This window comes from Neopsephotus bourkii, unplaced genomic scaffold, assembly GCF_033783945.1.
Source record: "Neopsephotus bourkii isolate Nb327-2 ecotype Australia unplaced genomic scaffold, CSIRO-AGI_Nbou_v1 NB_730, whole genome shotgun sequence".
Taxonomy (NCBI): Eukaryota; Metazoa; Chordata; class Aves; order Psittaciformes; family Psittacidae; genus Neopsephotus; species Neopsephotus bourkii.
Genome location: NW_026901228.1, coordinates 459,475 through 476,257, shown reverse-complemented (window position 1 = coordinate 476,257; position 16,783 = coordinate 459,475). Strand labels below are relative to the sequence as shown.

The 16,783-nt window shown below is 36.6% G+C and overlaps 1 protein-coding gene across 13 annotated transcripts in view; it reads right to left on the bottom strand.

Moving 5' to 3' along the window:
* R3HDM1 (R3H domain containing 1) overlaps positions 1–16,783 on the bottom strand; it is a 90,475-nt gene that overhangs the window by 24,898 nt on the left and 48,794 nt on the right. For 8 of the 13 annotated variants that reach the window (XM_061354321.1, XM_061354320.1, XM_061354322.1 and 5 more), the window contains 10 exons: positions 13,231–13,345; positions 10,713–10,791; positions 9,309–9,368; positions 9,086–9,226; positions 6,456–6,564; positions 6,265–6,360; positions 5,068–5,105; positions 4,935–4,985; positions 4,564–4,790; positions 1,604–1,858 (listed from right to left, as the gene is read on the bottom strand). In XM_061354321.1, the coding sequence (XP_061210305.1) occupies positions 1,604–1,858; positions 4,564–4,790; positions 4,935–4,985; positions 5,068–5,105; positions 6,265–6,360; positions 6,456–6,564; positions 9,086–9,226; positions 9,309–9,368; positions 10,713–10,791; positions 13,231–13,345 (1,171 nt within the window). The remainder of the gene's footprint in view (positions 1–1,603; positions 1,859–4,563; positions 4,791–4,934; positions 4,986–5,067; positions 5,106–6,264; positions 6,361–6,455; positions 6,565–9,085; positions 9,227–9,308; positions 9,369–10,712; positions 10,792–13,230; positions 13,346–16,783) is intronic. The other 5 variants (XM_061354331.1, XM_061354333.1, XM_061354324.1 and 2 more) reach the window with 4 other exon arrangements.

Here is a 16,783-nt window from a genome sequence, read left to right as displayed (position 1 = left end):
GAGGAAGAAAGGGAAACTGATCACATGCAAAACATTGACAAGCACATAGTTGAAATGAAGATGACTCAAATCCCACTACTTTTAAAATGGCAAAACTATATCATGTTTTACAAGAAATCACCTTCAAGCTGATGGTATCATTTCAGTGCTCGCAGTATCTGTTTTGCCATACAGTAACTGAAGATTTTAGCATAGTCATATTATGAAAAATGAGAGCCAACATTCTTCATATTTAACGTATAGAGCAGTCTAGTGTATCCAAACACTAAACCTTTTTTTTTTTTCCTAGCAAAACTTGCTCACTAATGATCATATTTGTCTTCAGATGCTCAACACACAATGGAAAATTCACATACAAGATGTACAACTATCATTATAACTAGAAAATTGAAATCAGTAGTGCTGTTGACCAGCACCTAGATCTAAGACGGCAAATACATCCTCCTGCAAATCCAATGGCTATCTACAAAAATTAGAAGCTACAGCTAGTCATTTGTTACCCATTTTTTAGCAGTCCTGGCTGAAACTGTTCCATTTATACAGTAAATTATTTAAAAGAAACCTTAGGCACAATATAAATACACAGAATCATTAATTCAAAAAACATATCAAATGCTGTATACAACAGCAATTAATTTATATTAAGGAAAAGAGAACTTTATTTCAAAGTTAAACCTTTCAGTTATAGAAGAGAAATAATAACTCTTCATTTTAATAACCCCAATCAGAAAAATCTAGTTTAAAACATCACTTGCAATTATATTCAAACAATAAATTCCGTCTACAGAATGATGGAAAAAAATCCCAAAGTATTTTCTTTTCCACAAGCAAACCAAATCTTTGCACTAAAATTAAAATATAATAATTTTCCACAGATAATGCATTACATAAAAGGTAAGTCAATATTTTCATTTTTCAACTTCTATAATAAAGTAAAAGTTTGCCCAGAGAATGCTAACTAGTTATTTAATCTGAACAACTGGTTACACATCTCTCTGCATCTACATTGTGAAGTATCAATTTCCTACTACTTAGTAGTAATAACAGTATTGGCCAATTCACTACACTAACAGTTTTCAACTGATAAGCAGAAGTTCAGAAATAGCATGGATGCTCACGCTTACTTCTTTCACTTGTTTTAGATCAATGTTATGAGCATAAAGACACAAGAGTAAGTTGTGACAAAAAAAAACAACCCACACAGGATAATTCTTTCAAGTCAATATGAAGAATATTTTAGGCTCTCACTCCCTGAAACTGTTTTATAGTAGCACTGGGAAGGACTCTTCCCTTTCCCAGAAAAACAAATGAAACAATTTAAGTTTTTCTGCGTTCTGGATAATAAATCACAAGATTTTCAGATTCTGTCCAAGTCACATATTAAAATTTTAAGTTAAACTCTAGTAGAGAAATCAAGTGAGTTTACTTATTCCTTTGATCCTAGAGTCATGCTTTCTTTCAAATTAAGTGCACTGAACAAACACAACCACAGAAAAGAGGAAAAAAAGAAAGGACAACACTGGCATTCAGTCTTATGTAAACACTCGTGCATTTTTCTCCAAGATCTCAATTGAAACAAAAACATCCACAAGCATGTACCAACCTGTTTGAGGGTTGATCAGAATACTGCCAGGCGGTATGCCTGCCGCTTCCAAGGGAAGCAAAAAGAAGCTAGTGCTAGTAGGTGCCACTTGCCCGCTTATGCCACCATCAAAGGAAAGAGAGTTACTAGTGCTGACAGTTGGATAGACGGCAGGCGTGCCATGAGAAGGCTGGCTTAGAGCTGGCACTGGAAGAGGCTGCTGGGTGTGAGAAAGAGAACCCGTGGATGACCCTACACTACTAGAAGACTCTGAACCTAGGAAAGGAGTAATGAGAAATTGTTTTTACCTAGAGACAGAAACATCACACTCACTTAAATTATATACTTGTAAATGCTTACCCTTAAAGCTCAGCATTAAGTACATCATTAAACAGTGACCTTTTCACTGAACTCCCCCTTCACCTCCCCTGGAATACCACTACAAGACTCCTTCTTTGAACCAAGGGTCAGTTCAGCACTGCTTTGCACTGTAGTGAGGCTTTCACATTTAGCTCAGATTTTCTGGACAGAAAACACATGCACATATGCACACGCTGATGTTCAGTCCATCCACAATTCTTTTAGGCATTTGGTCAATTATTTCAAAATGGTGCATGCACAGGTATCAACTGGATACACTGAAGTGATGAACACACGCACCACACAACTGCTGCATAGGTGCTAGCTGTGGGGTAATGCAGATGCCATGGGTCCGGTGTCCCTTCAGGCACACTAGCTAAATTCACATGCTCTGTAGACACAGCGTGCAAACAATGACAATTTCCTTTTTACTACGAGATATCAGAGATCTTCTCTGACTCACATGCTGGACCAATTGCAATATATTAACAAAGCCCAAACTACTTTTTTTTTCCTCCTCTGACAATTTTTAGACTGAAATCAAGAATACAGCCAAAAAAAAGTCATGGTAACTGGTAGCTTTAACCAAGGCTTATGCAACAATTCAAAATTCAGAAGGAGTATGAAATAGCTGATTGAAAGCAATAAGCATTTTATAGATATGCACAGCTATAAACACTGCAAGGCAGTGGAGAACCAGACCCTGAGCTTTCTGAAAGCCAGTGCATGCAGCTAAAAGCAATATTCCAAAAGTCCAGTAGGGATAGGTCCATAGAATTGCACTGTTCCTAGATTACTGTATACCTAGCATCTGTAAGCATACAGTTTATCATTCTTTTTATTAAGTCTGTGCTATGATACTTGTGGTACTTGAAAACAGAACATAGCTGTTTAAGGACTCTTCATTAACAGCCTCTTCACAATCTAGAAGAGAAAGCAAGACTCAAAAAGGGCTGCAACAAAATTTATCTACTCTCTGAAGCAGCTGTGCAGCCCTTGATAAAGATTTCTAATTGTAACTCATTTAGTTACGTATATGAACAGATAGTACAGCTTGAAGCATTTGCTGATGCTGACTATTAACCTTTTTTCTGCTGCTAGACAAAGTGAAATACAAAGGTATTAATTGTAAACTGAGCACAAATATCGCATCCCAGCTCTGAAAAACAATCTTCACCTGACCAGGGTTAATTTGATTTGTTTACAAGTATTTCCACTTCCAGATTATGTAGAGAAATGAGGCTGAAGTTATAATTAAAGCCAATTGCATCTTGAATCAAAATGAACAAACAAAACCAATCTCAACGTGCAAAATCACCACAACCTGTAACTGCAGTGAAGCAACCACCAAGGACAGGCATTCTGAACTCTGAATGTTAACTCTCAGAATGCCAAAATAAAGTTTCCAGTGGAATTTTAAGAATCCATTTATGTTCTTGCAACTTAGAAAATAAAGATTTCTAAGAATGTATTTACTATTTAGACTATTATCAGGTTGTAGTTTCCTTTCAAGCTATGCCAAATAGTATTACTACATTGCTAAATGAAATAAGTCAATATGATGGCACAATTCTACAGCATATGCAGAAGTATCTTGGAATGTATTTTTTTAAAATACAAGTATACAAAGGATAAACAGAACTTATAACTGGTTTACTGCATTAAGACGCACAAGTGTGGTGATAGACATATAAGGTAGTGTTGGTTTAAGGGAAAGCAAAAGGTGTTAACATATCCTTATCAGAAACAAGGTTTATAAAGAAGATCACAGCCAAGCATTACCACAGGCAAGCAGTAATACTCTGCTTTTTTACAGTTCTACTTCAAGTTCTGAAGCAGCGCATCTGTAACCCACCCATGTATTTACAAGCCCCGAAATTCTCCACAACCAAGATTACCTATTAGATCAAACTGCATTGGCATTTAGAATACAAATATTTACTAAATTTCATATTTTTAGATATTTTGATTTGACATTAATTACAAGTTAACCCACTTTTGAAACCCAGACTCTTACATTTTTCCCCAGCATTTCCAAATCTTAAACAGCACACTTTGATCTTTGATCTGATTTTTCAGCAATCTAAAATTTAAGATTTTTAGCCATATCCATTTCAATTTAAACAATGGCACTGAAACACAATAAATAAAACTATAAATTGACAGGCTTTAATGCTGTTTTTTCCTAGCTAGCAGGGTAGCAGCACACTGTTTCCTGAGTCTGCACAATGCAGCTTTGCCACACTAAAACCAAAGAGCTGAACTGTAATTTTTTTATTTTGTATACAGTACTTATATTGATAAAGGTTTTCATATCCTTTGTATGAGCTGAAATGCATTTAGCTTAAAGCCATCTATAATGTATTTTACAATTCTTCCAAAGACAGAAGACTTCATTTAGTTTATTACCTGAATTTTAGGCCTCCGAGGCAGTTATCCCTTACAGAGCTAGGTCTGCAGTCATTCTATGTATGCAGCCCCCACTAAATTCAGAGGGAGTTGTATGCATGGAGCACCTATGAGACTGAGGCCTCTACATATGTACACATCTGCAATACACATCAAGTATCGAACCATCAGGTACTTCACTGCTGTAACTATTTGTACAGATTTTATTATACCTGTCTTAGACAGCCTGCCTGTGCTTTTGCTGCTTCCAGAGCTATCTCCTCTTGTCAGAACTGATATCCCACTGAAGCTGCTGGCTTTCGTTACAGCTGGCTTCAGGTTGCGGATGGAGCTATCAGAGTCGGTGCTGCTCCAGGGACGGGGTTCACAATACTTCAGATCATTCTCAGTACTGCTTTGATGGCTGTTGGCTGATCTCCCTGATGTTTCCTTATTGATTCTGTAAGTTATAAACTAAACTTTTAGCACAAGCATCAATTGCAAAATAAGGGAAAAGAAAAAAAAAAACAGAAAAAAAAAGAAAGGTGAAATGCATGCAGAATACTTTGGAATTTTTTTTTTTTTTAAAGAAAGCATCAAATACCTAAGTATCTGTCGTCTTTGTTGTGTACTATTAGTTTCTTCCTCCTGGATTCTGTTGACATTTTAATAAGATAGCTTAATATTTATTAAGAAAATAGGAAAACAAAACAGAATTAAACTGCAAATTTTCTTACCTTTTATCAGTGAAATAATTCTCTTGGGAACACAGGGACTGAGGGGCAAAGAAGTGTAGAAATTAATATGAATGGCATCTAGAACCCCTACTACATCGCAGTAACAAAACGCTGCAATACAGAGTCTTCTGTATTAGATATGGACTTTTACACCATCCTCTTTATATTAAGCTGCCTGAAAACTTAAACCTCTTTAGTGGATAACTTCCATGTTATAAGGAAAAAAAGGCAGTAAAAAAGGCCCATCTGCAGGAAATAAAAAGCTGGCATTAGAATAGTCACAGTGCTGATTATTGTGTTTGTATCAGTATTTTACTGAAGTTACAATTCTTCCATTTGGCCTTCACTGCCTTATGTCACTTCCAACTGATGTGTGACTTCATGTGCCTGTTAACCACCTGAGATGCCTTGGCTTTTGCTTGAAAAGTCCTGGCTACTGTACTGAATTCTTTGGGTGCAAGTACACATATGCTAAAAAGCAGACAGAATATACCATCAAAAAGGCTATTATTAAATTCAATTACGCTGTCCTTGACTGTGACTTCTAACATCTGGTACAAAGCTTCTAAGGGTATAGTATCTGGCAAATGAGTATGCAAAAGGTAATTTTGTATCCAAAGTCCATTCTTTTTGTTCATAACTACAGTGAACACAAAAAGGTTTTTGGAATGTAACTGCATACAGCAAATTAGCATCTCTGAGCTAATTACTCTTTCTCCAGAACAAGAATCTGGCTTTCGCTGTGCAAGTGCTACAGATAAATGTAAAAAAAAAAAAAAAGTGGATTATTAGAAGTAATACTTATTTTTTTAAGACATTTCTTCCATTTCGCTCAGTATCATTAACAATAACCAGTACTTGTGATCGAATTACATTTTACAATGTTGTCCTGCTTGCTAAGTTCAGTCAAGAGAGACTAGGCTTCCCGAATCCTGAATGAAATTTCGCATATGGCAACTCAAATCATTTTACTGTGACCAGTCATAAGATGTGCTTGATACAGACACAAGTGAGAAAAAAAACCCAATACTTTGGGTTTTGCTTTTTTTGTGCATTGTGGGTTGGGTTTTTTTAGTTGTTGCTTGTTTGTTTGTTTCATGGAAAGAAGTATTTTTAACAAAAACCGTGTGTGTGTGTGTGTGTGTGTGTGTGTGAAGTACTGATAGAAAGCACTAGAAGATTTTCTTTGATACATACATCTTGTGCAAATATTCTTTCTCTAGCCCTCTGATATTCTTCTTCACGTTCTTCTATGGATTTACTTCTTCTGTCATCTTTTAATCGTATTCTCATCTAAATTAAGTGATACAGTGTCAACTTCTACAGGAAAATAGTATAAACACAGTCAAATACAGCAAGTGGAAGGGAATAATCCACATGTATTTTACCTGGTTGTCATCTTTGTCTAAACTAGAGTTATCCCTTTTAAGGATGTACCGCTTCTGGAAATCATCGCTCTTCTCATCTTTTATATGCTCACAAAACTTTTGGTCAGGTCTGTGAAAAGTGGTTAGAAAGAAAAGATTTATGGTTTTGTCAATACACTATGCACAGTATAGAACAAACTGAAACATACCCAAGATTAATGTTAACTATACTTAATATTCTAAGTGAAGTGATAGATTTGGTTGTCCAGACAATGGGAACGGTACCAAAACCGTAAGAAGATGTATGCCCCTGACAAGTCCTGCTCCTGAGGTGTAACAAACCTGCTTTTAAAACCTCTTCCTCCTTCAAAGCTTTTGCTTCAATTTCCAATTAAGGTGGCAAGCAAACCACATGCCCTTGGGGAACCAGAAGTGCTCTCGAATCCAGACTGGTGCCATGCAATGGATATTGGGCATGCATGGAAATGAAGATAGGTGTTTCCTGCTACAGCTGTAATACCTCAGAATTCATTTCAAGGGAAAACAGAAGATAGAGGAGAAAGCATTGAAACTTGCAAACTTATATAACAGAATTAAGTAGAAACAAGCAAGAGAAGAACAACAGTATAATGCAGGCACAAGATCACAGTAAGAGGATGAAGCAACAGATTTTATATGTTTGGATATTTTATCTACTCTGTCAAAGAAAATGAGATATTTTGCAAACTCTTGTTATTACAAATAAATACCAAGTGCCTAGACAATAAGACTACTACTATTGAAAAAGAAGCTCTCAGACAAGCAGGAAATATTTCTCCAATAAAACCAAACCATATATATATTCTGTTTCTTTATTCATTACCCAGGACATCTGTATAGAGTCAGGAGATCTTTTTCTATACAACAGCCAACCCTAACTATTAGTTACTGGATGCCCAAACATAATTAGCAGGCATTTCAGAGAACCTTTAGACTGTCTTACCTCTTTCTTTTAAAGGTCCCTGAATTTACTGCCCTGCAATCACCAACTTCCCACTCCACTGAGACGTCCCAGTATGCACTGGGTTGCTGATGTCAGTAACATCACTGATCGGCGATGGAGCCGGGAATCTGCCTATGAGGAAAAGGTAAGTTTGGTTTTATTCAACATGGAGCAGATCTCCAAGGTTTTCTTTCCAAATTCTTATTTTATATCCAAAGCGATTTAAAATAAGAATACTGAAAACATTAAGAATCTTAATGTCTGCAGGTTAGATGAAATGCCTGCTAATTAGTAACTACACCTAGTGGGGGCTTCCAGAGGCCACAGGCTAGTTAAATACAGCTGAAGAAAAAAAAAAAAACCAAAAAAAAAAGGACATAAAATTTAAGAAATTATCTTTTAATAGTTCTTAAAGTTCTTCCACACTTGAAGTGCTAGACTGAAGCTTCAGTCTAGAGATGCTGGTAGAGGCATTGAAATGTATGGCTTTATAAGTCAATTTAGACAGAGAATGCACAGCCAAAGCAAAAACACATACATGAATACATAAGTTATTTAACAAATGTTCTATATATTTTACTAGAAACTTCCAAGGAGAAAACTGTTCACTTAGCTAAAACTTCAGTGTGGCATAGTATTTCAATTTTACTGATTCTGTAAGTACGGTGGGTAATAAGATTTTTATTTTTCCCCAAAGCTATGGAGAATGTACATCAGAACTGGGATAAGGATGCAGGCACTGCAAGCTCTTGTTTTCAGGAGACCAGATCATAGACTACTTAAAAAACCTAAACATCCCACAACAAAAATGGTGTCAGACAAACGTTTTAAGCTAAAATTAGAAAGTAGGTGGCATAAACATATCGATGCATTAGTCCTTTGTTTTTCTGAGAAAGAATGAGAAGATAGAGCAAGTGCAGAGAACAGAGAGAACAGCTGGGTCCTACGAATGAAAAGGTCAACTACACATGGGTTTTGGACTTGCTGTGACCCCAATGACTCTTTTTTTTGTAATACGGATTTGCCTAGTGGTTTCTCCAAGAATTCTCCAGCCCTCCATGCCATGACTTGTTATCCTGGTTGACACTTCAACTAATGGGATGTCTTGTATTCCCTGCTACCTTAATTTGTTAAGCCATGTGAGAACCGGACGCAACATTATTCCAACAAAAGACTTCCATGTCTGAATTTTCCAAGTAAATTTTTACAGTACAAAAACTGAAGTCATGCAAGTCTGTTCCCCTCCTTTCACCAAATCAGAAAGAACTGTTTTAAGTTAAGGGTTCATTCTGCTTTCCATATGAAACAAAGAATGTACTTTGTAAGCTTTACTGGTATAAATCTTTAAACAAATAAATAGTTGATATAAATCTGTACTTCATGGAAACAAAACTAGCAATGAGTGTCTGAGAAAAGCAACAAAAATTCTTAATTTACAGATAACATCCTTTCTTCCCCCCCTCCCCTCCCCCAAGTTAAAACATGGAACAGATGATGTTACATAACACTGGAATATGAAAAGTAGAGTTCCTTCAACTCCCTTTCCTTGATGCATGGTTTTCAATGAGCAGATAAGACCTCTGCTGCTACAGATGCAGCATCATTGCAGAACTTATCTTAGGGGTTAAGTCTAAGCATCAGAAAGTTTTTTCAAGACTTTTACACTTACATTCTCGTATTGCTAGTTTTATTTACTATGACTGACTTTCCACTCTGGTCCACGTTGTGCTCTAATCCAAAGTAAGCAGCTACCCTGTGCAACAGCATTCTATGGTACGATGTCATTGGGGGAAACTTTTTTCTTGGAACTCTGGAAGAAAAGAATAAGAGCTTTATGAAATAAATAGGAATACTCTTGAATTCTTTTTTTTCTATCAAAATACAGTACTTACTCATTATTACCAATGAAATCTAAAATTTCCTGTTCTAATTTCAGCAGCGTCATTCTGTCCCTGAAAATAAAAAACACAGCAATGCACATGAGACCCTCCAGTAACCACAGCTGTATTCACCTTAAGAATACACAGATAAGGTCTATAATCAAGGGATGATGGTATATGTGAATAGGACCACCAAATGCAATATTTTTAGGAGTATTAATTTTTCACTAAGCTCTACTGTACTGAACTCACGTAGTGAAACATGCTGTTCTCAGAATACAAAAATCCTCCAAGGGAATCTCTGCCCAGTAGGCTCAAAAGAACATTGAGAAGAAAGACTCAAAAAGAAGAAAAAGTAATGACAAGGTTGGTTCTTTTTGGTTATCATGGGTAGTAGGAGCCCTGAACTAGCCCTTGGCTTGTGAAGCATATATTGGAATAACTGAAAGAGAGTAAGAGAGTACTGATAACAGAAAGCACTACTATGACATCTACTACAACATACCAACAATCAAGTGCTTAAAAGCTGGCACACGCTGCAATGTGATGAGGTGATAGAAATGAACATGAGTCTTAGAAATGTTTATGCCAGTTCCAACAAGTCATTAACATGCAAAGAAATTAACCGCTGCAGAGTTTATAAGCTTCCCAATTAGCGTGTATGAAAGCCCACTGCAGCCCTTCACCTACAGTTCCTTATTTTCATTGGGATGCTTTACGACTTCAAAAAAGAACACAAAAGCCGAGCAGAGATTTGTGCTGTCAGCTTTTAGTCTACAAGACAAAATTATGTTGATCCCTTATTCAGCTCATTTTACATTTTTGGCCAATAAAACATAATCACAATCACATTGGAAATTATAACATTAATGAATAACAAGTGGGATAGCTTTTGTGATAGAAGCACAATTCCACCGAGTTAACTTCTTGCCTCGTATATAATAGCCAAGGATTTAGTATGAAATCCCACTGAAGAAAAAAACCTAACGAGTTAGCTAGTGACATCAACACAACAGAACTATGTTAACTCTGCTACTAACAAATGATGGGCTTAAATTAGGTCAGACTTGCTTTCTGACGTGAAGATGTATATCTTTAATTATGGCTATGTGGTACAGCCTAAAAAGAAAATCCCCTTTGTCTATAAATTCAGTGCAAGCCAGATTAAAGTCAGACAAGGCAGTCTTTATTATTTGCCTATTCAACATTAAAAGCACTTAAACCATTTCAGCGTCCTGAACCTCTGTTCAAGTAACACGCAGATTACAGTGGATTGGTGTTTCAGAGAGCCTCTGCAACATCCTAAACAACTGACATATAGCAGTAAACATTCTGGGGGGTGGGGAGGGAACAAGACAAAACCCCTCAGGCAACAAAAAGAAAGAAAATCAGAAAGTTGACATAACTAATGCTTACCTGGGATTGTTTTTTAATGTATTTACTAAAAATTCATGAAGATCTATACCAGTGGAATCTGTATACTCTTGGCTGGAATCTAAGGGTGAGGGGGACAAGAATGAAATTACAATTTGAGAAAACACTTTTTTTCCAATTATTGGTGAACATACTATTTATGGATCGACATTATATAACTATTAGGCAAACTATTCCCAAAATTAAACAACTACAGTTTCCAGGGACAAGGCAAATAGAAAAAACAAAACAGAAAACCCACTATCACTCCTCCATCCCCTAATTCAAGTGTAATACAGAAGCAAAAGCTTCAGTAACACTGCCAATCTATTAACAAATTGCTATATTTTGAAGCAGCATTTCACCTTGAGTCACCCGATGTCCATCAACCTTCCAAGTTTTCTCAATATCCTACATTGCACTGCTATATACACTTCTGCAGACCAGCAGCTGATCTAGAGGACTGCTGGATGTTGCCCAAAGAAATACTGTAATTCAGAATGTAACAATTTAACTTTCACAATGGTATTTTGTATTACTAAAAATCCTTTTCTGTTGGGCACTGTTTTCACAACATAATGTGTAGAGGTTTCCAGACAGAAGTCTCACAACCTTCTGCTTCCTTTCTGGTTTCAGTGAAACAAAGTATTCAAAGTTACATTCAGTTCTTTGAAGTCTGTCACTGAAAGAAATGATTTAACACCAAATCCTTCCTTACATGAGCACCTTTCAGAGTTCCGGGTCTTAGGGTTCAGAGCTACAGATGTTTTAACAGTATTTTTGGAACTAAATTTCTTCCAAGAATTACTTATATGTTAACCTAGTCTTAGATTAGGCACAGCTTAAAACAGCTCCTTGGAGTTCCAGGTCTTCTTGTGGTCAGTAGAGAGAGCAGTCACTGAAACTTAGCTCCTCTTAGCAATGAGGGGACTGCTGCACAAGTTAGGGTAAGATTCAGTGGAGACAATCTATGCAGGCCTTTTCATGAGAAGCAACCCTGCTGGCAAAGCAGCCTCTTGATGTAGCAGGAAACTGGGCAACCAAAGTGTGCAGTCTTCAAAAAGGAGATCTTAACATTTTTAGGAGAAAATCTAAGTTTACCTGAGGACAGGGAATCTCTAGCTCCCTAAAGAAGAATGATAGTGGATTCCTTTATCTGCAAAGCTTCTTAGGCTTTCAATTCTGCCCATGTATTATCCTGAGAGCATAAAGGAAACCAAGCAAGTTTGAGAGCATTCATGGTTTGGGACTACTTTTGATTTTGAGGGGAAGAGGCATAGTGTGGTGAAAAGGGTATGCCTGGTAAAATATCTTTAAGACTGAATAAGTATTTTCTTAATTTGCAAGTCAGCAATAATTTAGTTCTAATTTCTAGCAGAATAATGCCTAAATTCCACCATATGCTATTTTTGCACATCCTACACTGGAAAGCAATTAACCTCCAGAAGAGATACTGGGTGAATTTAGAACAGTTACCTCTACCTTAGGCTTTTTATCCCTTTGCTCTCAACTCATTACCTAACATACTGGTTACTTTTTTAGGGGGCTGCGGTAGGAGTAGTGGGGTTTTTTTCCTCTTCATTTTAGAAGGTGGGCATGTATTTTAAAGGTTGAGCACATTAGCTCTGAAAGACCTGTTTCTTTAAGGCATCATTTTAATGACTGAGAGTTATAAATGCAATTAAGTTCTCAGTCCCAGCGCTTTTTATTTCACAAATACCTGGCTGCCAGCGGGGACAAGATACACAAGTGCTACCTGTCTCTAAAAGAATTTTAGCTTTAAAGATGTCTCCTACACATGATCGAACTGTTTATCTAAACATACTGGATCCTTTATTTAAAGCAACAGCTGTGCAAAGATTTGCCAACCTAAATCATAAAGTCTTCTACCTTTAGGAGACATTAGGTAACATGGACAGAGACAGGTGAACATCATTACTTGCATACTTCTATTTCAAGTTAAAAAAAGAATCAGCATAGAAGAGATCTTCAATCCAGAATGCAGGAATATTAAGGTGAAAACGTAACATTTGTCATTTCTACTTATGTTGTTCACCATTGCTCCAAAATCTTATATAAAACCAATAGTAAAAAAGTAATTCTAGATACTATCAGAAGACAAACAAACATAAAGTGCAAAGGCAGTTGCCATTCTCAAGTCTCACAATTTTGTAACAAAGTCTAGGAATAAGATCTTAACTTCTACTGACTAGTAAAGTCAGTTTTCCAAAGAACACTTGGACCCAGCTGAGGCAACACAATAGTTTTTATGCAGCTCTGCATAGCTACACAGGTGAGAAAGCAAAAGTATTTGCTGGAGTACATGTTTGATGAAGCCCTGAAAACACTGTATTCTCTGGGACCAATTCCTTCTCCAGCTCAGAACTCTAAGATCTATTTGCTGCATTTGCTAAAAGAAAAAGCAGCATTTATGCAATGATGACCTGGAAGCAAACTGTATTTTCTTTAAGTATTCTTTATCTACATGGTACATGTAAAAGCACAATGACAGATAGCAAACCTCTTGATAACATTTTTCTGGACAGTTTATCACTGGATTTTTCCTTTTCTGTTTCATCTTTTGCAGGTTTTTCTTCTTTTTCAAAAGACTGTGACAACTGGATCTGAATTTTCTCCTGTCAAAAGTAAAAACCAGTCATCATGGGAATTATTTCAAGCAATACCTGCAGGGGAACTGTTTTCTACTTTATTACCTGCAAAATAAAGTAACATGGAAAATAATTAACTTTATATTCTTTCTGATCCCACATGTACTTTATGTGACTACAAAATTGAATTAACCAGTAAATAAAAAACTATAGAGAATGCACAGAAAGTACAATACATATTTCACACTTTACACGCATTTCTAGGTCCTGAATGCTAGTTGAAAATTAATCCAAAGCATTTTATTCGACACATATGAGAATATTCCAGGTTTTCAGATGTGTAAATTTTATATAGCTTCTAAATTTTTAAATATTTTATCATCCACGATGCTTCTTCCCCCCATTCTTCATAGTTCTTGACTACGAAAGTATTTTTCAAGTTTCAAATTGGTTTATACCAAGAAAAAAAAAAGTTTCAATCTAAGACAAACCAGCATTCCCAGATCCACAAAATAGGGAAATATTTATAATATATCAAGGCAGAATTTGCAAGCCTTACTGTCATCAAGTCTTAGATTCCTAACTTCCTGTGTATTTGTAGCTTCATGTGTAATCATCTCAAAATCTACGTTTTCATACAAGTAAATAAACTACGATAAAACCTCTTTCCTAAACAAAGCAAAAAGAACTTCCCTTTGAAATTACAGCAATATAGTAGTCCCTTAAAGAACAGAAGACTGTAATTTGTCTTTCATACCTCTACTCTAACAAAATTGTCAGTGATGGTCTAATGTATTTCCAACAGCAAAACCAGAGAAGAATGGGGGCTGAAAATGGAGACACCATGTGTCTGAAGGACTCCAAGCAAAGGAGTGGCAAAGTCCTGTAAGAACAAGACTCCCCCGTTACTTTTACCTTTAACTCCCTCAAATATCAGCTTTGCTCCCCCAAATGCCAACCGAACTTGATGCTGTACCCCTCCCACCTCCAGAACATCTGATCCTTCCTAACCCCGAAAAACTGCTCCTCATCCATTCCTGCCTGTAACTTTTCTGTCCTGCACCTAATCCTTCCCAATGCAAGTCCTCACTCTTCGTTCAAACCCATTCTTACCTGTACCCAGGCACCCACTCTAAGCTTCTCCTCATGGGTCATTCCACAGACTTGATCTCACTTGTGTAAGCTGGCCAGAGTTAAATATAGTCAGGATTCACCAAGGCTAAAGACAGTTTCACATGCAAACACATCCTTGCACAACCTGCAGTAATGCTCCTCCCTGCCCTAGCACACCAAAATGCTACCTTGGGTCCTTTCAGAGCTGGGCAGCGGGAACTCTATACCAATGAAGTTGTTATAAACTACTTTTAATATGTGATTTTTGAATAATAACTTTTTAAAATGAAAAAAAAAGTTTAGCTGATAGCTATATTAACTCTCACTTTCACTGATTTCCCCCTACATTAAATGTTCTAATTTAGCAAATCCATGAACACCCTCCAAAAGAGCATCAGACCAAAACCACACCTCCAAAACAGTGCGAAGACTTCTCAGCTTTTATGAGATCATCTATAACCAAGTCTGATAAAAACCACTACCAATCATTAATAACGAACTCTTCTGTGTAATTCTTTCCTAGTCTTAAGAATTCTCTTGACTACAGACCTTAGAGTCCAAACCAAATCTTTGCATCCCTCACATCATGAACCTGAATATAATTCAAACGAGCAATTTGTCACTGCAAACTGCACTGCACCTCCTGTTCACCAAGTAGGTGCACAACAGTTATTTGAAAAAGAAATATGTCTTTAAGAATATTTTTCTGACTTTAATCCATCAATATGCTATTTTCCATTTTACAACAAAACTACCAGTAAGTTTAGGAAATTTAGTCCAATCTTCCTTCATGAGAAAACTGATTGACTACATATCCTAAACTCATCCAAAGTAAATGCATACGATAGTTTCATCAAAGGATTTCAGCAAGTAATCATTCTTTTCTCAACAAGAGCTAAAAAAGGAACAGCCATCTGAACAGCCAGTTTTTCTACTACCACCAGTTCTGCTTCAAAGTGTGATACAACAGAACTGTGCACCAAAGGGCATTTTTTTGTGATTTCATGCTATAAAAACTGTAGCATCTAATTAAATATGACCTACTTGACTGGAAAGCTGCTGAAAAATCTTTTAACTTTATTCCCTTAAAATTCTTTTAATATGACTCTGTTGTGGTTCTCTGCTGACATAATGATTTAATCACCTATCTGAAGCCCTCACTGTAGCAGAAGGAATTGTCACCATATCCTTATTAAACAAGAAAAAGCCAAACAAAAAAGCAAAACCGCCCCCAAACCACCAAAATCTGGTAAATTCCTCCAGCTTAAAACACTTGAGAAAAAGGTGAGAGTTAGGAAACATTAGAGTATTACTCAAAGGCCCTATGTCCTGGGGCCTTGGCTTTTTACCAGCAATCTCTTAGATCAACAACAACTTGAATTTATGCAGGTCAGTATAATCTAACCCTGGTCCTTTCCCCCACTCACTCTCCTTTAGGTTTGTTTTGCTAAAGAAGTAGTTAAACCTTTTGAAGATTTATTTACTTGTTACCCATAATAACAACTGTCATTCAAATAAACATAGCCCTTCCTTACAAAGAGCTGAAATGGACCATCCTTTGTTAGTGTTCATACTTCATATTAGAGTATATGGAATCAGAACAACCCCAGCAGCTAATATTTAGCCAAAGGACAGAAAGAGAATAAAGAGTTAGTGTAGTTATAAAGATAAAAGATCAAATAAATCAGCTTGTTCTTCCTTCTGCAATAAACCTAGCTTGTAACTTTCACAGCATCTTTCAGGAAAGGGCTACCAGTGCTTTTTAACAATTAAGGCTGAAAAATTTGTGAGCTCTTACCTAGGTTTCTCAGTAAGAAACTGTATCTTTCTGCATATTGCAATTGCTCAAGAAAATATAAACAAGTGTATCAGAAAATAAATTATTCTGCTTGAGACAATTCCTCTGGCCTGTCAACCTCTTTCATTATAGCCTATATAGAGAAGCAGCCAGCAGTGCTTGCTAAGTGACTTCTACACCTGCATGTGCCTAGGAGTTTTCTTTCTTGCAAGGAGCTGCTGCAGACACTCACGTGGAAGGGGTGACTGATAAACTGTCACAGGCAAGACTAGAGTTATCCCCAAATTTACACTACTATCTAGTTGAGTAAGTATATTTTTGTAGAGAACACTTACTAATCACTAAAAATTGGGATTCTTCAAGTATTATCATCAGCCATTATTCTGAACTTTATTTTTTTCTACCTCTTAAAATCCACTTTGAGTATTAACACAAAACTGGAAGCCATTTTTCACTTGCAGTCACTGATACAACAGAGGAGTGACTTTTCCAGCAAGGAGAAGCAATCGCAGGGGTTATTTTCCTGCTGCCAGTGAGGGCTGTGCAAGACAGTC